Source organism: Aspergillus foveolatus (assembly GCF_047715535.1).
Source record: "Aspergillus foveolatus strain CBS 279.81 unplaced genomic scaffold BDW70scaffold_3, whole genome shotgun sequence".
Taxonomy (NCBI): Eukaryota; Fungi; Ascomycota; class Eurotiomycetes; order Eurotiales; family Aspergillaceae; genus Aspergillus; species Aspergillus foveolatus.
Genome location: NW_027396067.1, coordinates 209,566 through 233,985, shown reverse-complemented (window position 1 = coordinate 233,985; position 24,420 = coordinate 209,566). Strand labels below are relative to the sequence as shown.

The window sequence follows — 24,420 nt, the reverse complement described above, 5'->3', positions numbered from 1 at the left end:
ACAACTCGATCTCATTTACGGAGCGCGCATCCCTGCCTACCTTGGTATACTTCCGGAGGGCGATTACGTCGTGGGCCAGGCATTTGCGAGCGTGCGAGCGTCCCGGAGCCAATTGACGGGAGACTCGCTGTCCCCCGCTCTTTTTCTCCGCACGATGGTGACATCCGGAGAATCCTTCCCCTTTCCTTGAGCCTGACAGTTGACATTCCTGGGGAATCTATAAAGGATACTTTATCTTCCCGGCGATGCTTTTGCCCGGGAAGCTGCAGCTCCGCGATCACCTTCGGTTCCTCGTCTGTCCTGCGCGGTTCTCTGCACGCGTCTTACTCCTTTACTGCTACATCTTCATTGGAGTCCTCGCGCTCCTCACCTACACTATGTACGTCAAACAATCTTTACCGGCCTTTGTCTTGGGTCTGGTCGCTTCTACGCAGAGCGTCGCCGCTCTGCCCCAGGCAAGCGCGGCGACCCCAAGTCCAGTCGCGGATCCGTATAAGATCTACACCATCAGCGCCGGCAACATCACGGCCAAGCTTATCCCGCACGGCGCTCGTTTGACTTCATTGCTTGTCCCCGACCGCGATGGGACACTGCAGGATGTCGTCGTAGGCTTCGACGACCCAACTCAATACAGCGACGACGACAACTTCTACGGCCCAGTCGTCGGCCGCTACGCGAACCGTATCAGGAACGGCACTTTCACCATTGCTGGCGAAACATATCATACCCCCAAGAACGAGAACGACGGCCTGGATACGCTTCACGGCGGCGAGGTCGGCTACGACAAGCGCAACTGGACGGTGACCTCCTACACAAACTCATCGATCACATTCTCCTTCTATGACCATGCCCTACAGGGCTTCCCTGGCGACGTCCTCACCCATGCAACGTACACCGTTGACAACAACAACCCGTCGGGCCTCCCTCAGCTCACCACCAAACTCGTCTCCCTTGCCCTAACCGAGGCAACTCCCATCATGCTCGCAAACCACATCTACTGGAACCTCAATGCTTTCCGCGAGCCCAACGTCCTCGAAGACGTCACCCTCCAACTTCCATTGAGTACGCGCTTCATCGCCACGGACGGTATTCTCATTCCCAACGGCACAATTGCCACCGTCGACGCTTACAATGGTGCGCCGGACTTCACGTCCCCGAAACTAGTCGGTCAGGATATCAAAGACGCCGTCGGTCTCTGCGGCACTGACTGCACGGGCTACGACAACTGCTGGCTCGTCGACAGACCGACAGGGTACTCCTCTGACGCGCTAATCCCAGCTCTCTACATGGCCTCCAGGAACACTGGCATTACCCTCGAGGTCGCCACAAACACCCCCGCCATCCAGATCTACTCCTGTAATGGGCAAGACGGGTCTGACCCAGTAAAGCCGTCTCAGATCCAGCGCGCCAAGGAGGCTGGGTACAATGGGCCGACCACGGTCGACAAAAATGCCTGCGTTGTTGTCGAGACTGAGGGATGGATTGACGGCATCAATCAGCCTGGGTGGGGACAGACGGACAACCAAATCTTTACCCCCGGTGGCCTGCCCGCCGTCAATCTGGCTGTTTACAAGTTCGGGACGGCTTAGCCATGTTTAAACACATCTAGGTAACATTTATGACGGTTTGCAAGCACATCATAGGTGCAATAATAATTAATCACTTGAATATTAGTTCAGTCAAGTACATTATTGATCTGGCCCCGGTCCAGTAAATGGAATCAATTCGTGCATGTATTGTAGTATCGGGTATCGTGTAATTAACATGCATAGTCTATCTAAATTAACCGCAGCAGCCATGACGCAAGCTAAAGAAGCTCACGAGAAAAGCCTCCCGGCTAATTATCAACCCCACCCTGCCAACGTCCAACTAGACCTATCACCCGCCCTCAACGACCGGCGGTCCGGAATCCCATGCTCCCGGTCCCTATGGCTATGACCATGGGCATGTTCCGCGTCCCGACTGGCACCCGCAAGACCATGCTGGAGGTATTTTTCGCGCTCGATCTCTACTAAGCCGCGGACCTTGAGGCCTGTAACAAGACTAGCCCCTGCCCAGGGACCGAGTGACTCGACTTCGCGGAGGACACCTTGGACGGGCGGGACAACGTCTTTTTCGCGGGTGCGGAGGAGTTTCTGTTCAATTGGGTCAATTTCGACCTCTGGTTCGTCTGGTTCGTCCGATTGGTCTGGTTCGTGTGCAATTTCGTACTCCGTGTCCGCGGTAGGTTCGGCTTTAGCCGTAATCTGCGTCTGACTCTGGGTAGCTTCGGGATGTGGTGTTGAATGCGATAGCTTGAGGTTTTGTAGCTTCTGTATCTGTTGCTCAATAAGACGGCCGCGGACGGGGCTCCAGCCGTACAGCTCTATCAAGTGCGCCACCTCGTCAAGAGTCCGGCTGCGGATGCCTGCGATGTTGGCTCCACCGCCGACAAAGACGATACGCGACATGCATATACCGCGCACGTCGGGTGGGAGGCTGAGAAGTGTATTGTATACCAGAAGCGAGATCGGCTTTTCTTCGTCGTCCAAGTCGCTGTCCGCCATGCCTTGCGCGAGTAGCACCTTTTCCACTAGCTCCTCCAGTTTAGAGAATGGAAGCTCGATGTCGGAAGACCCAGGATTTGACGGAGACGGTATAGAGATGGTCTTGTCTAGGATGTCCGCCAAGGAATCTTCTGCTGTTTCCTTCTGATAACGGGATTTTAAAGGCTGACACCATGCGAACCGACTGACGAGCTCCTCACAAAATTCGAAATCCACTGAAATTGCATCCGACTGCGAATCCCCGCCCAAAAGCCGCGTAAACATTCGCCCCGTTTCCTGAATTAACGACCTCATCGCCCTTGTACTCCGTTTTGTAGTGACTTCCCTATACTCATAAATCCCGGACACGACAGTCTCCGCCCAGCCAATATCAACCACCAAAGCCGACCGCAGTCCAGCTGCTGTCGCGGCCATTGCGGCGCTCGTCAACAACGATATACTAGGGATCCTCCACCGATTAAACAGCGTTGTCAAAAGCGATGACAGCAACGGATGTGGTATCACAGACGGCAAAACAAGAACCAATCGTGCCGAGCCCGCGTCGGTCAAGAGGTATTTGTTGTAAGCCTCCCGAAACATCCTCTCTATCTTATCCTCAACGAGACCCAAATCAAGCTCGCGTAGATCCATTCGCCACAACTCGAATGGCCGCGTCCAGTCGTCCGGCCTCGCTGGTGGCTGTGGTAGTGTATCGTCTGCCACCGGTGTACCCTTCAGCCATTGTCTGTAGTCTCCGGCCCTCCGCGACTCATTTGGGCCAATTCCTAACACGCATTTCGGTTCGCTCTCGCCTTCGAAGCCGGCCCGGAGCCATCGAGTGCCGAGCTCAAATATTATCGCATCTTCTTCCACGCGGTATGTGGAGCCGGAAGACGTGCTCGCGAAGGAGTTATTATTCGAGCGCAAATGGTGCTGCGGGGTATGCGGTGGTGATTTTGCAGATTGACTATGGCGGATCGACATTGAGGACATTCTCGTCAGTAAGTTTCTGTGGTTGGAATGCCACGTCTACGTGGCTGATCAGGTTGAGGGCGGGCTGCGGGGAGAGGAAATAAAGCGGTGCGGGAGCAGCAATTCATGCTAGAAGAGATGCTCCACAGCAACGCACTCTGTCCGGCAGGCCTAATTCGAAGAGTAATAGAAAAGAAAGGATTTTAGAGGGAACTGGCAAAGGTACTTTGTAAATGGTCAGAGGGCCATAGTTACTGCTACACCTGGTGCCAAGAGATCCACCGGACCTTCGTCGGCCCGTCGCCCCGGCGTTGATATCAACAAAACAACCTCAAGTGAACCCCGGCCGCAGCACTGCGCAGGTTTTCTGCGGTCTTTTAGCGTTTTTTTGGTCTGATATTGGTGGAAGCTGTCCAAATGGGTATCCCGGGGTAAGACTGACTTTTCTCTTCTTTTAGTTTCCAGTTGCTGTGCTGAAACGGGGGCGTAACCAATACACATCTTCCCGCACCACACTTTTATAACCACTATACCTAACAAGATCAGGCTAATCAACGCGCTCGGCCCTGGGGAGCGGATATCTTTGTCTAAGTTGGCGATAAGTCACCTGGAACGGACCTCTCGGCCGATCAGAATAGCCGTTGACATATCAATATGGCTGTTCCAAATACAAGCCGGCCGCGGTGGCAAGAACCCGGAGCTTCGCACGCTGTTCTTCAGGCTGCTTAAAATACTGGCCTTGCCAATTCACCCGCTTTTTGTCTATGATGGCAAGGATAAGCCGCCCTTCAAGAGGGGGAAAGCTGTCACAGGGCGCAGTTACGGGAATGCACCAATCATCCAACTCTCGAAAATTCTGATCGATTTGTTTAGATTTCCCCGTCACGATGCACCAGGTGAAGCGGAAGCGGAGTGCTCAAGGCTGCAGATGGCCGGAGTCGTTGATGCGGTCATGAGCAACGATGTGGATGCGCTGATGTTTGGATCGGGATTTACTGTCATGAACTTTTCGAAAGAAGCTGGGAGCGGCGCTGGTGGCGCAACACACGTTACCTCTTATAGAATGGGAGATGGCAGTGACTCTAACGTGAAGCTGGATCGTCCAGGCATGATTCTCTTCGCTATGCTCAGTGGGGGCGACTATCTACCGTCGGGTGTTCCCAAATGCGGCAGTAAACTAGCGGCAGAGATCGCAACGGCGGGATTTGGGAGAGACCTCTTAGAGGCACTGGAAGCAGACGGGGCTGAGCTTGAAGCACGATTAAACGAGTGGAGAGAAAGACTGCAGTACGAACTAGAGGAGAACGAGAGCGGCTATTTTCAGACAAAGCACAAGGCTGTCCGTATCCCGGAGATGTTCCCAGACCGGACGATCCTATCATACTACGCCAAACCGGTCGTCTCATCTGAACAGCAGATTGAATCTCTGAGGTACCGCTTGCGCAACGCTTGGGACCGAGAGGTGGATGTTTCCAAATTGAGACAGTTCACAGCTTATGCATTCGAATGGAAGTATCGTTCAGGGGCGAGAAAGGTTATTAGACTCCTGGCTGAGCCCCTGGTTTCCTACAGACTTCGCCTTGGGCAGCACCCGACATCCAGCCGGCCCAGGCTATCCAATAGCGATGCGCAGGTCCTGCAGAAGGTTTACAAGAGCCGGACGAGCTTCAGCACAGACGGACAGACCGAGCTGCAATTTGAGATGATCCCAATTGATGTTGTCGGTTTAGATTTGCTATCCGAGGAGCCAAATCCTCCGCTCCCTTCGCAGGACACGGCAGCCTCCGGTGATGAAGAGGAGGACGGAGACGGCGAGAATTTTATTCCACAGTCACCGAGCAAAACACGAAAGACAAAGCGATATGATCCTTACGCCCCTGAGAAAGTGTGGGTTTTCGAGACAATTGCATCTATAGGCGTTCCAGAGGCTGTGGAGAATTGGAAGAAAGAGCAATTAGCGAAACAGTCCGCAACAAAGAAAACGGTGGCCCGGAAACAGGGTCCTCGAAGACGAAAAGAGCTGGACCCGAGCATGAAACAAGGTAGTATATTGAAATACGGCACCCTCAAGAAAGGCCGCTCAGACATGTCCGATCACAAAAGCGCACAATTATTCGAGGCGGCCGTTTCCACATCATCGCCGACAAAGTCACCACCATTTTCCAGTCCTGAAGCTGGGATTTGGACTGGGACTGGGACTGGTACATATGGTCTTACAAAGTCAACTCCTCCGAAACTAAATCCTCGCATGGATGGCTTCGACTACTTGGTCGACCGGTTTGCGTCTTGCGACCTTTCTAATTCCGGCTCTCCGGTCAAACGTCGCCCAGCCACAACACCACTGAATGCTCGGCGTGCAGCAATCACTTCCGGCAGCGTGGAAGTAATCCAAATTTCAGACACAGAGGAAGAATATTCGCCGCCTGCTGCCCCGAGAATCCGCATGAGTTACTCAAATACGAGCTATAGAGAACTGCGCTGTCATGACCTTTTCTCACAACCTTATAGCCCAAGTCCTAAACAAACAAAGCGGTCGGAAGAGCCGGCAGTACCTGATATTGCAAGCCTCGAGCGCGCCATTTCATCACTGCAATTGGACACGTTTGATGAGAATGTCATGAGACTGTCACCTGGGAAGTCAAGAACGAACCCAAAGATTTCAGAACGCGCTGCTGAAAATACGACTCTCAGCCAAGACGTCCTGGGAGTCCCTGTCGAAAACGCTAACACGAAACGACAGACATCGCCTCTCGGCAAAAAGGTTCCCGGTAAAGAGGACACTCATCTCGAAAGATCCTGCCACGGCATTACCGATGCTGCTACCGTTAATAGCAATGTGCCAAGCCATGTTGAGTCAATCACCATACACGACGGGTTTTGGAGTATAGATCCAGGAGCTTCAGACAATGAGGTCGACGAGGCACCCTGCGCAGACCCAGAAGGGTTAAAGAAAGACAAGAAGAAAAAGAAGAGGCTCGCACGAGTTAGTATTGTGGACCTGACTTGACCGGTTCAACTTACTCCTCAAATTTGCTTCTCGTGCATAATTCTTTTAGTGAACATACATTACTTACAAGCTACAATCGGGTAAAGGGTCTTTGGCGTTCGGGGACTTGGATCATTGCATTATGTCCTATCTACGGTGTATATACTTTCTCTTTGCTGCAAGCGGGTCGGGCAAACCACACTATTTTTGCTCGTACGTTCTACCTACATGGCAATTGTATCCTACATGTCCAGTAAGAGGATTGTCACACCGTAGGCATGCCGGGACCCGAAAACCACGGGTTTGGTCAAATCGGCAGGCGCGTTTAAGTAGCCTTGCACCGTCACCAATCCAACACAGTGCTCGGAGCCCTCTAGAACTTTTGGAGAATACATGTCGAACCAAAATATAGATGGCCCAGTTGATCAAGAGAAGGGGGAAAAAGAAAAAAAAAATTAGAAAAATATGAGCTCCGATGCGGGGAATCGAACCCCGAGCTGCCGTGTGAAAGACGGCGATGTTAGCCGTTACACCACATCGGATTAGTTGTTGTAACTGGGTAAATTTATTTAAACTAAGTGTGATTAATTTCTAGGTAGATCAAGCCCTAACGGACGGTTGGATATTGTGCATGAGAGATTCGTAGAAAAGCCTAGATAGTATGTGTGGATCTCAAACTATCACGACTATACGGGTAATCAGGCGCCTATAATCGATACTGCTGCCCGCTACTTGAAAGAGTTTGACGGCTGTAGTGGCAACGACCTGTACTCTGTATGATCTGTAAGTGCACATATATATATATGACCGGGTACTGGCACCAACCGGTTTATGGTTTTATCTTCGGTTAGGGAATAGTGATACCCACAGCCGATATCACGCTCCATATCGGCGCATATTACATCGTACTTGGCCTCTAAAATATAAAATGCCTTGCAAATTGTCGACTGCCCACCGCAGTGAAACCAAGAAACTTGGAGGGTTGACCATGGACTAACCCATTGTGAGCATTGTTCTTTTGCAATTTGCTACGTTGCGCTGCAGCATGCTTGGGCCTCTACCTTCCTAGGGTCCGGGACTTACCTCCTTACCCACTTACGCGGTGAAACAGGGAAGTGAATATAAGGTTGACTACCCCTGCAGGTAGCAAGGTCTCTCTGCCCTCCAGCGGTGCCTCTATCTCCACGTGAGCACAGAAAGTCAGAGACACATGCGACTATGACTGGGACCGCTGTAGATGGAGTGAGAAGAATTGTCAAAAGGAGCACCCCGTACTTCGAACACAATGTTCTAATATTGATAGTCCATTAGCACAGCTGATCGTCAATCCATCAATCCAATGCAACCCAATGCAATCCAATTGAATCCAGTCAAATCCTAGCTAAGAGGGCTAGGCCTGGTTATGTCAGGTAGTTTAGGTGACTCATCATACATACATAAAAGGTTTCTCTGCGAACAACCAAACCACCATAGCACGACACAGCAACAAACAGCACATAAACACCCCAACTCCACTGCTTGCAGAAACCAAACATGACCATTTAAAGCAAGGCAAAACCATGGCAAGCCATGGCTACGACGGTGGCCGCTACCACTGCGGCCAACAAAGAAGATAACAGCAAATATAGAAGTGATTAGTTACGCAAATCACCGCCGCTCTATCCGACTCAACGCCCCCAAGATCGGCCACAGATCCTCCCTCGGCCGTGATTGTGATCTTAGTCGGAGCGGAATGCCCTCTTCCGCAGACGCCTCTGCAGCTGCTTGGGCTTCTGCAGGGGCTGTGATGGCAAGTCGCCGCAGGGCATTCCGGGCGTCTCGCTCCTCTAACCGATCGGCGCAGATCTGTAGCGCCTTCGACGAGACGGTGTCGGACATGGTGCGGTAGAGCTCGACGTTGTGGATGCCTGCGGCGAAGGAGTCTAGTGTTGGGGCAAGTCGGCTTGTTAGGCGGGAAAGACGGGCGGTTATGGAGGATGGGGGCATTGGCGGGAGGGGTTTGGTTTCGGGTTCGGTATTTTGTGTCTGGTCGGATCGAGGATGCGGCTGTGCGTCTTTGCCTTGTTCTTGCTCCTGCTTTACCGTGTCTGGATGTAGCGATTCGAGGATCCGCAGTTGAGACGGGTCTAGTACTGATGGATCGATGTGCTCGTCGGCGGGCGCTGTTTTTGTCGGTTCAGGTGGGTGGTTATCCGATTGTCCGTTTGGCAGCCGCTTCGGTGGCCTTATCCTTGGAATTGACGGAGCTCGTAGTAGTGCGTTGAGCGCTTGTCTTTCTTTTTGCAACCTAAAGCCGGTTAGGTTAGCGTAATGCTTACTAGAGCAGAGCACTAACTTCTGTATTTGCTCCTCCAACTCCTTGATCTTGTCCTGGTTCTGCAAATTCTTCGGATTGGCCTTTTTGACAACTACCGTGGGGGCCGTGTCCTCTCGCGAGAACCAATTTGATAACTCCGAATTGCTGGCAAAATCTTTCACCAGCTCTTCCTGGATTACCCGTGCTGGAAGAAGTTAGTCCAGTATTCGCGGCTTTAGCTGATGCAATGCTGCCTACCTGCTAATCGTGCGCTCTCGTCTCCAGAGCGCGAGCCCGACGGCTTTTCCAGTAGCGCGCGTGTACCGCACCAGATCAGAAGCTGCCTCATTCGCCGTGGCTCTACCAGGCCGTCGGCCGCAATATGCTTGTAGAATTCCGCCGTGTCCACTTTGTCGTGAGGTAACGCTGCACTAGTCAGTTACCGCTCGCCGAACTTGGTAGGTTATCCTCACCGTTTGATGCGCCAGAATCAATCAACGAACTGGCCCGTCGCCCCCTCATACTGAGACTACTGCGCCGGCTCCCCTTGCCCGATTTCTTCCCCCGCATCTCTTTATTCCTCTGTATAACTGGTGTGTCCGCTACGGGCAGCGCAATTGTAGCCGTTCCTGCCTGCGGTTGTTCCGGAGACATAAACCCATTGCGCTGCTCCTCCTGAGACTTGCTGGGCCGGCCCTTTTTCCGTTTCTTCTCCACCGAAACCTGCTGAACCTGTTCCTCCTCGCCTCGTTTTCGTGTTGAGCGCTCACTTCGTTCGGATTGAGGGTTCGGACGCGGGTGCGATTTAGGTTCTGGCTCTGGCTCTGGAGCCTTTTTCGTCCTTCCACGAGTTTGCCGCTTGCCCATTCCTTCTAAAGCCTTCTTCTGTCTCGCTACATCGTCGGACCTGTCTTCCGCCCGCTTCTTCGGTGGTCGGCCCCTTCTCGGCGAAGGCTGTGGCGCTGGTTCTTCTGGAGCAGGAAGATCCGGCTGCTCGGTACTTGTTGACGCTTTCTGCTTTTTACTCGTAATGCGCGAAAACTGGAACCCTTCTATATCCTCATCATAGACTCCTATAACACCATCAGCGCCTGGTCAGATTCAACAACCCAGTGAGTACTGGAAAGACTCACCAGCCTTGCGCTTCTTCTCCCCGTTAACTCCCTCATCATTCCTCTCCTGCTTATCCAAACTCGCCCTCGTTCGTCTTCCCCCGCCTTTACCGGTCCCGCCAGGCGCGGCGGACGACGCATGACGCGTCCGCGCCTGGGACGTTGCCATATCAATTACCCTCAAAGGTTCGCGACGCTTCGTCTGAGTCGTAGGTGTGGCTAGGACAGTGACGGTCATGTCAGGGCCAGGTTGAGGCAGGCACCGTTTATCGAAGAAATTTTGCCCCAGAAAACTCCACCCGGAAACTACTCAAGAAAGACGAAAACTACCGTGTGTTGCGTCACGAAGAATCTTCCGTTCATGTGTTGATGCGCTGGCAGTTCGGCAGAAGCGGAGCGTGAGCGTAAACTAGACTGACTGACTGATTCACCAAGCGGTCCAAGACTAACAGCAGTCCTATCCAGTCAGGTCTACGTCAGATCGTTTATCCCAACGTAGCGCAGTTGATGTAGCCAGTGTTACGGGTTAACGGGGGTCGAGAGCGTGATAAATTCCGGTCGCGCGATCGGGTGCCCGCGGTCGTAGAGCGGCAATTGAAGGCGACGAGTTGAGAACGGCAATATTAATTGAGGGTCTACCGGTAGGCCTCGAATAGTCGTTTCTTGCGCTGTTGCGCACCGATGCGAGCGTTTAGGTTGCTTTTGGGGGGGTTTGGTCGTCCAAGTCGCCGGCACGCGGTTGTTTTGGTCTAACGCGTGGGGACGACGCTAGTCTTTTTTTGGTTCTTCACCGCGGGCGGCACCACTACTGTCTCCCAACCTACGCTCTAGGGTTGTACTCTAATACTACTATCGACTTTTGACCGGCTAATACCTCGACTTGAGAATGATTGTAATATATAGTATGTGCATTCACTTATATACGGAGTACTGCATCTATAGATTCATACCGCCACATGCTAATCCCCTCTATGTATGCATGATGTTTATCAAACGAGAGCGCATCATCAGCCCTCAATACTTATAGCCTATGATTGTATGTCCAGGTTCTTCAGTAAAATGCATCTGTGTAATAAATAAATGTCATAACAGTCGCAACAAATCTATTACTGACATCTACTGCAGCGCTGAGGCATGGGCTGGTGGAGCCAAGCTGCCTTCAATCCTGCGCTTGGCGGCTTGCATCTCTTCGAGGCTGACATCCTCGGGCTTCTTGGGCAGATCAGGCTCGAACTGTGGTATATCAGGGCTGTGGCCCACAGACATACCCACCCGGACCTAAAACGCACAAGGGGTTGATGTTAGAAACCACGTGTCGAGCAGCAAGGGGTTGGGTCTTACCAAGGTTTCCAGAGCTCCGCGCGAGTTGTCCACGAGATCACTGTCAAAGTTGACCTTTCCTTCTTCAAAGAGCAGCAGAAGAGTACTTCCGCCAAACTTGAAATATCCGAGCTCCTCAGCCCGTGAGACCTTTTCACCAGCCTGTCGGGTGATTACCGTACTTCCGACCATCATCGCACCAACGCAGATCACCATAACTCGGCCATGCTTCACCGAATCAATGGGCACCAGAACTCGTACGTTCTCGCCATACACATCGAGCGCGGAGCGGATTGCCATCGGGTTTACCGTGTAGTATTCGCCTTCGATGGTCTTTGGGGTTCCCATCACGCCGTCGACAGGGATATGGAAGCGATGATAATCCTGAGGCGCGAGCCGGAAAACTCCTAATGCTCCATTCTGATATCGTGAAACATCTTCAGGATAGGCATTTCCAAGAAGTCTCTTGATGGAGAATTCCCGCCCTTTGACCCAGACACTGGTTGCTTCAGTGACGCGGTCAAACACCACCGTACGGCAGTCGGCAGGCGAAACAACAATCCCAGGTTCATGCGGGGCAGAACAGGGTCTGGCTCCTGGTTTCAGTGCGCGGTAGAAGAACTCATTGAAGTTCTTGAACTGATCTAGGGGCAGTAAAACTTCCGACATGTCTAGCTGATGAAAGTTGATGAAGTCTCGAATTTGACTTGCCGAGGCTGGATCGTCATATTTCTTTCCCTGCTTAATACTGAGGGATTTCAGAATCTTGCGAACTGTATAGTGGTTAGCCCTGTATCAGTGTCAGGGTCTGAATTGCCTTACTTCGTTTCTTCTCCATTTCGCGACTCTTGAGACCCTTGTATAAGAGCCGAATGCCCAATCGAACATAGACACTCATCCGTTCCTCATTGATCTGCCCTGTGATACGATCTTGTACGAGAATGTTGGCAGAGTTTGCACCTAACTTGTAGCCACCGTAAGAGATCTTGGTGATAACCTTGCTATACCATTTCCGTTGGGCTTGGCTCGATGTCACAAAGCCGCCCATGACAAGGTTGTCCACCTGTCGCCAATCCTGGCTTGCACATGTTGCAATGTGCGTGATGATATCAGCATCGGACCGCTTAGAGAGCCGCGGCTGATGACAAAGAGGGCATTCTCGGAGCTCAATAACGTGCTCTTCTCCGCGCTCGTCGCCCAAGTCGTCTGGGTGGAGATCTTCGTCGGCTGAAGTCTGCTCTGTGGTCATCGTCGGGATCGATGTGACGTGAGAATCAACATTAGTCGGATGGGAAGAGCTGGTCTCAACATTTAGCTCCTCGCCGTCACTTTCTTGACTGGCTGTTGATGTAGCTGGGCTAAGTTTTTTGCCCATTGTCCGCGGGTCTTTCTGCAGCGACTGGAGCGTATCCTCGAGGCACATTACAACTTGATCGAATGTCAAGCAGGAAGGATCGCCTGAGCTATTCTCCTCACTAAAGCGTTCGAAGAAGCTATCGATAGTCGACTCCTTTAGTGTTGACCCAAGGGTATCGAGCATCGTGGTCAGCTCGACCTTGTCAATGCTACCGCTGTCATCAGCGTCGTATTGCCTCAGCATTAGCCTCCAGAATTGTTGTCGCAGTGCACGGTAAGGCATGTATTTCGCCTTGACTATGATTTGCGGGAAGTGCTTATCCTCCCATCTTTCTTTATTCTTTAGTGTTAGCGGAATCTCGTAGACCCGAAGACCATCTGACTCAGATGCGACGGGACTGGCAGCAGTAGAACCGTCAGAGTTACTACTGCTCGTGCTTTGTTCAGGAAGAACTAGCGAAGGGACATATTGAGGCTCCTGTTGTTGCGCCGATAAAGATGTAGTAGAGCTCCTCGATCTCGCAAGATGCTTACTTGGCCTCGACAAGTTGGAGGACGAAGGGACCGGGCTGATCTTGGCTGGAGGTCGCATATCTTCTTCGGAAAACTGGTAAAGCCCGGTCTCTGGATCGATATCAGGACCAGCCTGGATAAGCGCTTGCAGGGGAAAGCTCGCCGAAGCCACGAAGTCGTTTCCCGAAAATTTGTCCCTGTCCATGACGGTAAAACTCATTGTGTATAACTGCTCATGCTTCATGACCTGGAAGACCATCTTCTCGTTATATACTGGGTTCAAGTTGTGACGGATGACCGGGGTTCTGAGCGTTTTGCGACCAAGTGACGTTACCACGAACGGATCCATGTCAAAGGAAGTCCGCGTCACTATCCTAGTCAGCTACTTCTGTCAACATGGTAAAGGGTATCATACCGTTTCGCTCTGGGGGAAGGTCGGTGACCTTGACAATCTCCATGAACACGATGCCCTGCACGCCATTTCCAACGCCAGAGAACTGATACGCCCTGGCAGCCAAGGACTTGCGTTTCAAGCGCTTCAAGCGTAGTCTCCTCCTCCGCTTCTCTACTGCCTCTGGTTTTGTTGGATCATCAGTCTCGTCGGATGTTTCTTCGTCTCTGTCACCAGACTCCTCTAGGATTGTTGACGACGATACTGGAGGAAAATACTCGTCTTCGTCTCCAGTGGAGACTAATGTCTTAAACCTCGTGTAAATTTCCGTTGGCGACGCTGTCGGGTTCGAAGGGTCAGATAACGAGAACTGTAGAAGAATTTCGCCCGATACGTTGTTATCCTTCCTCTTGCCGGGTTTTCGATTCGACTTGAGGGTGTACCATCTCGGCTGTTCATGGCCATGAGCACATATACAGGTATTGCGGTGACCGTCATTACGTACCTGTTGTTGAATTTCCCCATCCGTAAATATATCTTCCAAAGCAATATCGAATTCGCCCAAGTAATCCTTGCCGAATCTGTCGTGGTCCCAGCAAATGCACTCGAGCAACGGGACGCCGATGACCGGCATTTCAAAGGTCACATTCCATTCTGGGTTCAATGTCTTGAATATGGTAGGCGTCGATTGTCTGGCTTCTCCGAGTGTGACTATCAAATACTGTAAGACTTGTCAGTACCGAGTTGGCACTATTGTGCGTCGAGACTCCTGGGCCTTCGCCGGTAGGCTCATTCGAGTTCTTCGAAGGTATGCTTACAGGATCGCTTGTTCCTCCTCGGTCTTTGGCGGCAAGGTTTCTCCCCTGTACGTTTACACAGTACGAGTCAGCGGAGTTGACGACGGTCAGAGACCCGAGCCAAGGACAACACGGCTCACTTACCCGCAAGACCGACACTTTGAGTACCAATGGCTTGACATCAGGTGTTCTCATGGGACTGGTGCTTCTACTTTGGCCCGGCGTCGAAGCATTGCTCCTCGTGCTGAGATGAGAGCTAAGACGTTGTGGCAATGGTAGCCGAACCATGATGATGTTCGGACGGGAGAGTGCGGGGGGAAGCGGCCGCGGAAAAGGCAGTGGACGCGTCGACTGGACACTTGGGAGTAAATCCTGGGGTAAAGGGGTGCGGGAAGAAGATTTATAGTAAATTGAGGGATCTTGACAGGTGGAATGGCTTGTGCGTGAAAGCCGGAGTCTCCAGCAACGGGCTAGAAATGTCGCGAAGCGTCAAGCGACTGCCTAGGCTGTCGTTAGGCTCGTTGAAGGTCTTGGACGGGTCGATCTGAGATCTGCCGGCTCGACCCAGTATTATCCGGAATGAAGTCACCGCTCAGTAGAAGAAAACGTCGCTCTACGAAAATTGGACTGCTTAAGCGAATAATTTACAATCAACGACATTTAGGACTTGCTGAAAAGACGTCGGGAAAAGGAGCCGGATGGAATTGGACGGGTTGAGGGGTGGTGGGGAGTATACACCCCAGGTCGCCAGGCTGCCAGGTTTCGGTGGCCACTGACAGCTGCTGATTGCAGTGTACCGGCAGCCCTACAAGATGTCTTGAAAGCCAATATCTACGAGCACTTTGTCTTATAGAGCAGACTAGGGTTGAAAAGACAAATCTTACACTTCCTCCCATTTTTCCCAACATCCCGTCTGTTTATTTGCTTATGCTAAAGACAGTGCTCTGGCATGCGCAGTTCTGCCGCGATTCTCCGCTTACTTCTTCCGGAACGCCCGTGCGCCTGGGTCTCTGCTACCGGTGAAGCCGCAGCGGCGGGCAGTCCCAGCTATTCTCCCCAGACGATTGAGGAGAATTAAGCAGTATGACAGTTACGTGAGACTCTTCAGTGTCTATCTGCATTTGTAGTATTTTTGATAGTGGTTGTGGTTCTTGGCCAATGCAGCTGGAGCTTCTGATTAGTAAGAAATGCTGCCTCAGGAGTGAAGTCTCCCGTTCCAGATTCGAGCTGCGCCCCCACCGCCGCCACAGACACCGCGGTCATGTTCCTTCCGCCTTTTCTTCCCTTTTTAACCTCCGTCTCCCCCCTGCTTACGACATCAGATCTTGCCATCTTTCGTAAGAACACAGTCAGCAGGCAGAACTGCATTCAAGCTGAACCGAATCCCATCCTCGGACCGCCTGCTTACCTCATCCTCGCCCTGCATTGCGATACTTCCATCCGCGCCCTCGCGAGATCTCGCCATATATCCCGAGTCCCATTTCCAGTTGGCTTTCTGACTTTGAATTGACCCGTGCTTTTTGCTGTCGGACGTGTTGTCTTTGTCGTCACCAGCTCGTTGTTTCTCCATGCAGCCTGCACTAGCTCCAGCGCCGCATCCAAGCATGCAAACATCTGCTCAGGTAAGCAAATCTATACGCTTGTCGCGGTTTGTCATCAGATCTACGATCTGCCCTCATCTGCGTATCTCGCCCTTGTGACATCGGCGTCCCTTGTCAACAAGGCCGCCGTTGCTGTTTGCAAAGTCGCCACGCGCGAGATAACAGATGACCTCACCCGTGCATCGTATGGCGTCGTTCCGACCGCGTCAAGCTGGAGGCCCTAGAGTAACAAAGGCATAACAAGACACAAGGCTGACTGATATTTGCCGCAGGACCATGCTGATCAAGGTAAGCCACGAGCTCCGTTGCGAGTAGTCGCATCGCGTGGCTTTGCGGATCTCCCGGCTTTGACGCGTAGTGATAACACACTGCGACGATTTGTCTCAAAACAGCCTTGCTCAATTAGTGCCTGCTAACGTCTCTTCTGTTAGTGCTTCACGATTCGCTGTTAGCAGCGCAGCACTTGTCGCAGCATCCCCAACAACCACGTCCACAGCAGCCAAATGCGCAACCTCACCACCTGCAACCAACCGCCACAACAACATCGCGAGATCAAAACAATATCGACCCTGCGATCTCCGGAGGCGCAATGCTTCCCCCATCACAACCACCAGCGCAGCCAGAACCCACTGTCGAGGACGAGACGCCGAAAACCTATGGAAAGCGACCGCTATCTACCTCGAAGCGCGCCGCCCAAAACCGCGCCGCCCAAGTACGTGAATGAGAACAGGCCGTATATAGAAACCTACTAACCAGCACAGAGGGCTTTCCGCCAGCGTAAAGAGAGCTACATCCGCAAGCTCGAGGAGCAAGTAAAAGAGTACGAAGTGATGTCGCAGGAATACAAAGCTCTGCAGGCTGAAAACTACCAACTGCGGGAATATGTCATCAACCTACAATCCCGTCTGCTGGACTCACAGGGTGAGGTTCCTGAGCTACCGGGGAACATTGATCTCAACCAGCCCCGAACCGAAATTTCTGTACCGCAGCCGGCTTCTAGACCTGGCCAGGCTGGTGCCTCGGCTCCTCCGCAGGGCTCACCCCAATCGCAGGTATCCATTGCTAACGACGATATGAACTCTCTAAACCGCATAGCGGAAGCCGGCCTTGGGATGCGCAAACACCCAAATGAAGAGGCTTTCTTGAATAACAACTTCCAGGCCCGTCGCGGCCGAGGGGATGAAACCACCGACCCCTCGGAAACGAAGACGGAGCCTCCGACTCATGGGTTACCAATGGTATCATGAGCGCTTGTCAAGCTTGATTCCACCTTGTTCGCATTTCCTTACGCCGCATAAGTTATGTTCATCTTTGTGCCGCTTTCACTTACCAGCGTCTATTATCTGTGTCTATTGTTCGTTTCTTAATCTCCAAGGTGTATGGCGCAGAGTGAGGGATATCATGGCCTTGGGGTTGGTGTTCTGCGTTTGTCTGATCGGAATGGGGAACTTCGCATCACTCGAATACAGTATTGTGTACCTAATTCTGGGATTGTCTTTCAGCCAAGACTTAATCGCAACGCAATACTTGGTCTTTGCAATAGGGAATGCGTAGAACAAGCGAACTTCAGCCGTGCCAAGGCTTCTGTTTGGGCTTTTGTTTGCCAGCCTGACGAGCTCTGCAGATAAGTGGCAGCAGTCGAGCGTGTTCATCTTACAAAGTACAGGCTTACCCCACCACATTCGACTCCACCTGTTCATCAACAACTTCTTCCCTTAAGAGTCTCTCGCTGGTTTAACTAATGGTCACGATATTCCATCGCTGAAAGATCAGACAATCCCTCCCGATGGCGTCCACCCCAGAGGAAGGTTCCGCTGAACACCGGGCGCGGAGCTACCAACTGGAGATGTTTGAAGCGAGCTTGAAAGGCAATATCATCGTTGTGGTAAGTAAACCGACAACGCCACAGAAACTCTCTAACGACTCTAGATGGGCACGGGGAGCGGGAAAACGCAAATGTATGCTGCTTGCCCAGGTCTCTGCATAGCTTGACTGACGTGAGCCAGCGCTCTCCTGCGGATCATACACGAGCTGGAGAACTCGGATGGGAAGGTGCGATGCACTGACGCCCCTCGAACGTCCTATACACCGACGGCTCTAACTTAGGTAGCTGATATGGTTCCTGGCACCGACTGTCCCGCTCTGCTCGCAGCAGCACAGGGTCATCTCGCAGCACATTCCGGCTGTGAAGTCTCGCACTCTCCTTGGATCAGATAAGGTTGAGCTGTGGACTGAGCAGGCTATCTGGGACGCTGTGTTAGAGGACGTTCAAGTGATCGTGTCTACCCCCGCCGTTCTTCATGATGCCATGACCCACGGGTTTGTGCGTATATCCCGGCTAGGGCTTCTTATTTTTGACGAAGGTACTTTGTTCCATGCCAGAGGGAGATTCGCTAATACGAATAGCACATCATTGTATCCGTAAACACCCCACGAATATGATTATGAGAAATTTTTATCGCCCGGCCCTTCAGGACTATGGTCCGAGTGCTGTTCCCAGGATTTTAGGTCTGACGGCCAGCGCTGGCTCTAGTCGCGGGGATCTGCAGTATGTAATGTGGCACTGCTTGATTATGCGCTGACCAGTATAGGACGATCGAGATGAACCTCAATTCAGTTTGCACGACGCCCCAAGCGCACCGTCTGGAGCTGCTGGAATATTCGCATATGCCCGAGTTGCGGCGGGTTCTGTATACGCCATTGATGATAGAAAATGCTTTGCTTTGGGGTGAGACACAAAAAGTATTAATAGAGGCTTATGAAACTAAGAATGACATCTCCAGATGGATCGGCTCTGCAGAAGGTGCTTGAAAGGGACAACACTTACTGCAGCGACCAGATGAAGAGGTTTGCTCGCAGAGCCGTCCATATATTTCAAGAGCTGGGGATATGGGCCGCAGAGTACTTTATCAGGGCGTCGGTTGAGGAGCTTCTGAGTTATACCTATGTTCACTCAAATATCGACCTAGACGATGACGAGCGGGAGTACCTCGTGGATATCCTGTCTAAATCACCGGTTCCTGATATAGACGTCCACTCCACTGACCCCAAGGATTTTCCCGTCTCCCCAAAATTCGAGGCTTTGATATCATTCTTGATGAGCACCGAAGACATAAACTTCTCCGGTCTGATCTTCGTGCAACAGCGAGCGGTTGTTACCGTCATGTCTTACCTGCTCTCTACCCACCCCTCCACGAGAGATCGATTCCGCACCGGCAGCTTCATTGGGATGTCTAATTCCACAAATAGGAAAACTATGCTAGGAGACCTTCTCTCGGCAAAAATGCAGCCCGACACGTTGGATGACTTCCGGTACGGACGAAAGAACCTGATAGTCGCAACTGATGTGTTAGAGGAGGGGATTGATGTGAGCGCCTGCAGTGTGGTGATCTGCTACAACAAACCGCAAAGGTTAAAGTCGTTCATCCAGCGGCGTGGGCGTGCCCGGCGTCAAAACTCGACATATTCTATGATGTTGTCTACAGAGGATGACGCCTCCTCACTGGATAAATGGCAGAAGATCGAGAAGGTCATGGAAGAAGCTTGCCTAGAGGACAGGAGGCGTATGGAAGAGTTGCGTGCACTTGAAAGCCTTGACGAAGACGTGTGCACACGTTTCTGCGTTCAATCGACAGGGTATGATTCTGACCTTACTCTGGCCGCAGATTGTTGACTTTGCAGTGCCATTTTGACGGCCGATAATGCTATGCAACACCTAGTCCACTTTTGCGATACTCTTCCCCGACAGAACTATGTCGAAAACAAACCCGAGTTCTCCTTCGAGAGGAATGACGGTGGCGTTTTGAGAGCCAAAGTCATCCTGCCAAGCAGCGTGAATCCCAAGGTCAGACGTGCGGAAGGGAAAGCTTGGCGGAAGACAGAACGTGCAGCAAAGAAAGAAGCGGCTTTCTATGCATATAAAGCTCTATACGAGCACGGTCTCGTAAACGACAATCTCCTTCCGCTGACAAAAAGCCGAGAGTTCACCCGAAAGGATATAAGTTTATTACCAGCCGTGCAGAATGTATCGGAACAGTATGATCCATGGGTGGACTGGGCGCATTTATGGTCGTCAACCAATCTGTATCGGAGCCGGATTGTTGTTCGCCGAAATGGGGAGGACACTTACATGAAGTTATTAACTCCGACAGCAATACCGCCAATCGCACCGATGACGTTGTGTTGGGACAGTGAGACGACATACACCCTGGAATTCGAGGCGGCAGAAGCTGTTTCCTTGACAGCTGAAAACATTGAACGCATGAGAGCCGCCACTGCACTTTACCTACAGGCTATGACAAGCACACCGCTAGCCGGAAACAAGGACTATATCGCTCTGTTTGGCCCTGACTTGCCCTTGGACGAACTGAAAGTCTGGTTGAATAAGAATCAGGGACACGAGCCGGCCATCCAGGTATTCTCCAGCCAAAGGTCCTTGGACCGTATGGGCGTCGTCCGTGATCGGTCTCGCTATGGCGAGTTACTCATTTTCAAGCGATGGCTTAACAGGAGTGGAGACCTTGAACTAGAATGCAATCCGTATCCTAGTAAACGAAGGAACCTCCTCCAACGACAAACACTAGCCAAAAAGCGTCCTGCTGAAGATGGAATACTGGATTCACCTACCAAGAAGCGGATACTCTCTGCTAGCCATTGCACGATAGACAGACTCCCTGCAAGTGAAACAGTTTTTGGTCGGTTCATTCCAGCCATCCTTGATAGACTAGAAGCCGCGCTGGTTGCGACGAGATTATGCGAAACAGTTCTACGAGATATCCAGTTTCAGGACCTCAGACATGTCATCACAGCCATCACAATGCCCCTTGCTCAAGCCCCGACAGACTACCAGCGATACGAGTTCTTCGGCGACTCGGTACTCAAGTTCACCGTTGCGGCTTCCCTCTTCTACAACAATCCGAACTGGCACGAGGGCTACTTAACCGAAACGCTGCACGCACTCGTACAGAACGCTCGTCTTACCCGCGCTGCACTGGACCAAGGTCTTGATGCGTACATCTTAAGCAATCAATTCACCCCGCGGAAATGGTCTGCCCCGCTTATTTCTGAGAAATTATACGCTTCTGCATCGACGCGCTCAATGTCCGCTAAAGTCCTTGCTGATGTTGTCGAGGCTCTCATTGGTGCGGCGTATATTGACGGCGGCCTCCACAAAGCACAGTCTTGCATCCTCCGCTTCCTCCCAGAGATCGAACTCCCAGAGACTAAACTCACAAGACCCCAGAGTATGCCCGTGCCGGAGGACCACAAGAAGCCTCATCCTATCCAACAGGAAAACCTAGAAAACCATATCGGTTACACGTTCAAAGACAAAACTCTCCTTATGGAAGCTCTGACGCATCCGTCGTGTCCATATGATACATCAATTCAGTCCTATCAGCGTCTTGAGTTCTTAGGTGATGCAGTGCTTGACATGCTTATTGTTGACTTGATTCGCGCACATCATGTTGAATACCAACAGGGCGAAATGACAAAGATTAAACACGCCATTGTGAACGGGCACCTCCTTGCTTTTCTGTGCATGGAGTTCAAGTGGGCCATGCCCTCTCCTCTAACCCCCAGTATTGGCACCGGAACGGAGGCAGAGACAGAGATAATATCCCCACCGCCAAAAATTCTCTCTCTGTATAGCTATCTCCGATATTCCCCCTCCAGACCGCTACCACTCCACGCCGAACCTGAATCTGGTTCATCGAATGCACTAACCCGCCACAACCTCCTCTGCCCCTCAATACTGCAAGCCCTCAACAACACAACGGCCTACCCGTGGTCCCTTTTCTCTGCAATTCACGCAGACAAATTCTTCTCTGATGTTGTCGAGTCCATCATCGGCGCTATATTTGTCGACTCAGGCGGAAATCTGGGGGCATGTTGTGGCTTCATCGAACGATTGGGACTAGTAAAGATCGCAAAGAGAATTTTAGATGAGCGCGTTGACGTCACCCATCCGACACAGAGGGCGCAGATCGAGCTGCAGAAGCTTGCGGCACGATTGGGATGCAATGACGGGTTTCGGTTCGAGTGTAGGACAGTCCGTGATTTGAGCTCCGGGAAGCGCAAAACTTTGGAGGTTGACAATGACGGTCATTATGGAGATGAAGATCCAGCTGTTTTAGGCGCTGAAGGGCCAGAACTGACATACACTTGCACGATCTCTCTTGCAACCCTCAGGACCAACCAGGACCTTGATCGCGACCTCGACGATATCGTCGTAACAGGGTGCCTGAGTAAAGAAGACGCTGAGATCCAAGCTGCTAACCTAGTCATCGGTTTGGTGGGACGCCTTGAGAGTGGCAGAATTTATGACAAAAACATGGATTTGGATATCGATACGGAGGTGCAGATGGACCTGGATCTGGACATGAACTTGGACTCGGAGATAACCCACAGGATAGAAGGCGGAAAAAGTACATTGTTAAATTCGTGTTAGAGATCAGAACAGAACTATCCTTGAATTCCATTGAAACTGGGTGCATGCTAGATTACTGTTACTAATACGAGTATCCCTATTCTTTCTTACGTAGGTATTCACTTGGTAGTATCACCACCATAGTCGTATGGGCTGGAGATAATAACTACCCAAAGGCTGTATATTCGATGGCTTTATGCTGTCTGGGCATACATGGGCTCGAGTTGGATGCTTCAAATATCTTCCGTGAAGACTTGTTCTGCAGCCCCGGAGATCCTTGATGTCGAAGGCCGACAGCAAGCTACGCGCAAGGGATACAGCCCACTTGACAACTATGCAAGGAAACTGACCTACTTGCCCTATCTATCCCCCGGACTACGAACCCAGTAGTGATTTCGAAAACATCCTAGCGCATTGAGAATTCGCAATAGCTGAATGAGCACGTAAAAAGAACCGCTAGAGACATATGCAAGACGTGTTATGCGAGCAAAAAACCGCTAAGAAAAGGAAAGACAACTTCGTCCGTCTGATGACTATCCCTTCCGAGCGCGCCGCTTTGTTGCATTCTGAGATCTGGTCCTGATTTCTGACGCCGGCTCGTCGTCCTCTGCGGGAGTTTCCGCCCCAGAGCCTGAACTACTCCGTGACTCGACCTCAGCTTCATTCTGTTCCTGCTCATCATCCTCTTTCGTAACTATTACACCGTCAGAGGCGCCATCGCTTGTAGATGTTGATAAGCGGTGTTCGGTCTCTGCCTCGCCATCCGACGGTTCAGACGCAGGCCCTGCCGCGGCTTTGATATCTGCCAGCACTTTTCGGGCTGCGCTGGCCTCGCCGTTCCATGTGCCGCAGCCCCCGCACCGCCAGCGGCCAATTTCCTCGAGAGACTTCACGCCCGGTGGAGCCTGGCCGTTGACGAGCCGACACGCGGCACAGATCAGGACGATTCGGTTCTTCGGCTGTGTTTCGTCTTCACCGAGGAGGACGTCGAGAAGCCTGTCGTACCAGCGAGAATGCTCAATGTACTGCTGCGTCGGGAAGGCATTCGGGGCGAAGCCGGGCTCATCTATCCCGGGAGGCGGGATATTGAGACGAGGTTGTTGGTATTGCTGCGAGTGGTAGGGCGATGGTGGCTGCTCTGGAGGCGGCGGGACTGGTCGGCGGATATTAGCGGTTGGAGGAGGGGGGAGACCCGTTCGATGGAATTGTGGCTGCGGGGGCTGCTGCTGTCCAGACGGCTTGCGCTTGTTCTCCGGCTTTGGTTTGTGGTCGCCGCCCTTCGAGCGACTGGGTTTTGGCGAGTCACCAGCGTACTTTTCCAGCAGCTGCTGGGTGGAGTTGTATTTCGTAGCCACCTTGAGCTTCTCAATCGTCTCGTCGCGCTGCTTCTGTAGGCTGTCGAGGTATCGCTGGGTGTGATTAATCCGGTATTCGAAATACATCGTGCCTCCGGCGCGGACCAGGTAGATACTGCTCGCGTTAGAGATCGACAGGCAATCACGAGCCAGATCTGCTCAAACATACATGACCGGTCCCCCGAGAATCGCGGCGTACTCCTTCACGCCCCAGTTTTCCCATCCTAGGACGAGCGCGAGAATTATCGAGTAGAGGAGGTAGATAAAGGTGGTGTAGAGGGTCCAGAGGGCTTTGAAGCGGCGGGCATGCTGGCGGTGTAGGTCGAGGCGGGTGGTAGTCTGGCTGATTTTTTCGGAGAGAGCGGAGAGGGCTTTTTCAAAACCGGCCGGGGAGGTGTCTTCGCCCTGTGCGATACGGAAGATTAGCTTCTGTTATGCTTTGATTGCAGGTTGCTGTGGTTTGCCTACCTTGAACGGCCAAAGGGACACCATGACGTGTTGCTAGGAGCTGCTTGGGCAAGATTGTTGTAATGAGAGACAGGGCTAGGTCATTTCGAATTATAGTGGGCCAAGGAGATTTTGGATACGAGTTTCGTAATGGAAATAAGAATAGAGAAGAAAGGAACGACGATAATGAGAAGGAGACGTGTGTGAAGTGTTCACGGTGCGGAATGCCAGAAGCTTGGAGTGGAGTTTCGAGCCTGAGGCACAAATTTACGTCAGGGCCTTCCTATTTAGGAACCTAACTATATTCTCCGCACGAACTGCG

General features: G+C 52.0%; 8 protein-coding genes and 1 non-coding gene across 9 annotated transcripts; 4 read left to right on the top strand and 5 right to left on the bottom strand.

The window, feature by feature from the left end:
• The first annotated feature begins 168 nt into the window (after positions 1-168).
• Positions 169-1,702, top strand: BDW70DRAFT_168705 (aldose epimerase family protein). The gene has a single exon (XM_073742533.1). The coding sequence runs from the start codon at positions 246-248 to the stop codon at positions 1,587-1,589; it is 1,344 nt and encodes a 447-aa protein (XP_073600144.1). The 5' UTR covers positions 169-245; the 3' UTR covers positions 1,590-1,702.
• Positions 1,703-1,718: 16 nt separating this feature from the next.
• Positions 1,719-3,711, bottom strand: BDW70DRAFT_62442 (putative actin-related protein RO7). The gene has a single exon (XM_073744415.1). The coding sequence runs from the start codon at positions 3,516-3,518 to the stop codon at positions 1,845-1,847; it is 1,674 nt and encodes a 557-aa protein (XP_073600143.1). The 5' UTR covers positions 3,519-3,711; the 3' UTR covers positions 1,719-1,844.
• Positions 3,712-3,869: 158 nt separating this feature from the next.
• On the top strand, positions 3,870-6,624 carry BDW70DRAFT_62441 (crossover junction endodeoxyribonuclease). Its single transcript, XM_073744414.1, has 2 exons — positions 3,870-3,928; positions 4,044-6,624. The coding sequence occupies exons 1-2, from the start codon at positions 3,915-3,917 to the stop codon at positions 6,502-6,504; spliced, it is 2,475 nt and encodes an 824-aa protein (XP_073600142.1). The 5' UTR covers positions 3,870-3,914; the 3' UTR covers positions 6,505-6,624.
• A 329-nt stretch (positions 6,625-6,953) lies between these two features.
• On the bottom strand, positions 6,954-7,025 carry BDW70DRAFT_t36. Its single transcript has one exon. It is a non-coding gene; the product is annotated as a tRNA-Glu (tRNA).
• An 819-nt stretch (positions 7,026-7,844) lies between these two features.
• On the bottom strand, positions 7,845-10,585 carry BDW70DRAFT_62435 (Mis12-Mtw1 family protein). The gene is made up of 4 exons (XM_073744413.1): positions 9,913-10,585; positions 9,253-9,852; positions 9,038-9,205; positions 7,845-8,984 (listed from the first exon to the last, which is right to left on the bottom strand). The coding sequence occupies exons 1-4, from the start codon at positions 10,127-10,129 to the stop codon at positions 8,131-8,133; spliced, it is 1,839 nt and encodes a 612-aa protein (XP_073600141.1). The 5' UTR covers positions 10,130-10,585; the 3' UTR covers positions 7,845-8,130.
• A 198-nt stretch (positions 10,586-10,783) lies between these two features.
• BDW70DRAFT_127411 (putative phosphatidylserine decarboxylase Psd2) lies at positions 10,784-14,710 on the bottom strand. The gene is made up of 7 exons (XM_073735268.1): positions 14,413-14,710; positions 14,290-14,334; positions 13,977-14,192; positions 13,496-13,922; positions 12,034-13,449; positions 11,233-11,984; positions 10,784-11,169 (listed from the first exon to the last, which is right to left on the bottom strand). The coding sequence occupies exons 1-7, from the start codon at positions 14,554-14,556 to the stop codon at positions 11,008-11,010; spliced, it is 3,162 nt and encodes a 1,053-aa protein (XP_073600140.1). The 5' UTR covers positions 14,557-14,710; the 3' UTR covers positions 10,784-11,007.
• Positions 14,711-15,576: 866 nt separating this feature from the next.
• BDW70DRAFT_127407 (putative transcription factor kapC) lies at positions 15,577-17,409 on the top strand. The gene is made up of 4 exons (XM_073735267.1): positions 15,577-15,890; positions 16,142-16,157; positions 16,301-16,581; positions 16,631-17,409. Exons 1-4 carry the CDS (start codon positions 15,837-15,839, stop codon positions 17,114-17,116), a joined length of 837 nt encoding a protein of 278 aa, XP_073600139.1. The 5' UTR covers positions 15,577-15,836; the 3' UTR covers positions 17,117-17,409.
• A 246-nt stretch (positions 17,410-17,655) lies between these two features.
• BDW70DRAFT_155816 (putative RNA helicase/RNAse III) lies at positions 17,656-22,317 on the top strand (the record flags this gene model as incomplete). Its single annotated transcript, XM_073740104.1, has 8 exons — positions 17,656-17,754; positions 17,799-17,827; positions 17,876-17,921; positions 17,980-18,232; positions 18,276-18,417; positions 18,461-18,597; positions 18,653-19,505; positions 19,551-22,317. 8 exons carry the CDS (start codon positions 17,656-17,658, stop codon positions 22,315-22,317), a joined length of 4,326 nt encoding a protein of 1,441 aa, XP_073600138.1.
• A 284-nt stretch (positions 22,318-22,601) lies between these two features.
• Positions 22,602-24,344, bottom strand: BDW70DRAFT_127404 (uncharacterized protein). The gene is made up of 3 exons (XM_073735266.1): positions 24,120-24,344; positions 23,821-24,056; positions 22,602-23,766 (listed from the first exon to the last, which is right to left on the bottom strand). The coding sequence occupies exons 1-3, from the start codon at positions 24,141-24,143 to the stop codon at positions 22,830-22,832; spliced, it is 1,197 nt and encodes a 398-aa protein (XP_073600137.1). The 5' UTR covers positions 24,144-24,344; the 3' UTR covers positions 22,602-22,829.
• Between the last annotated feature and the right edge of the window lie 76 nt (positions 24,345-24,420).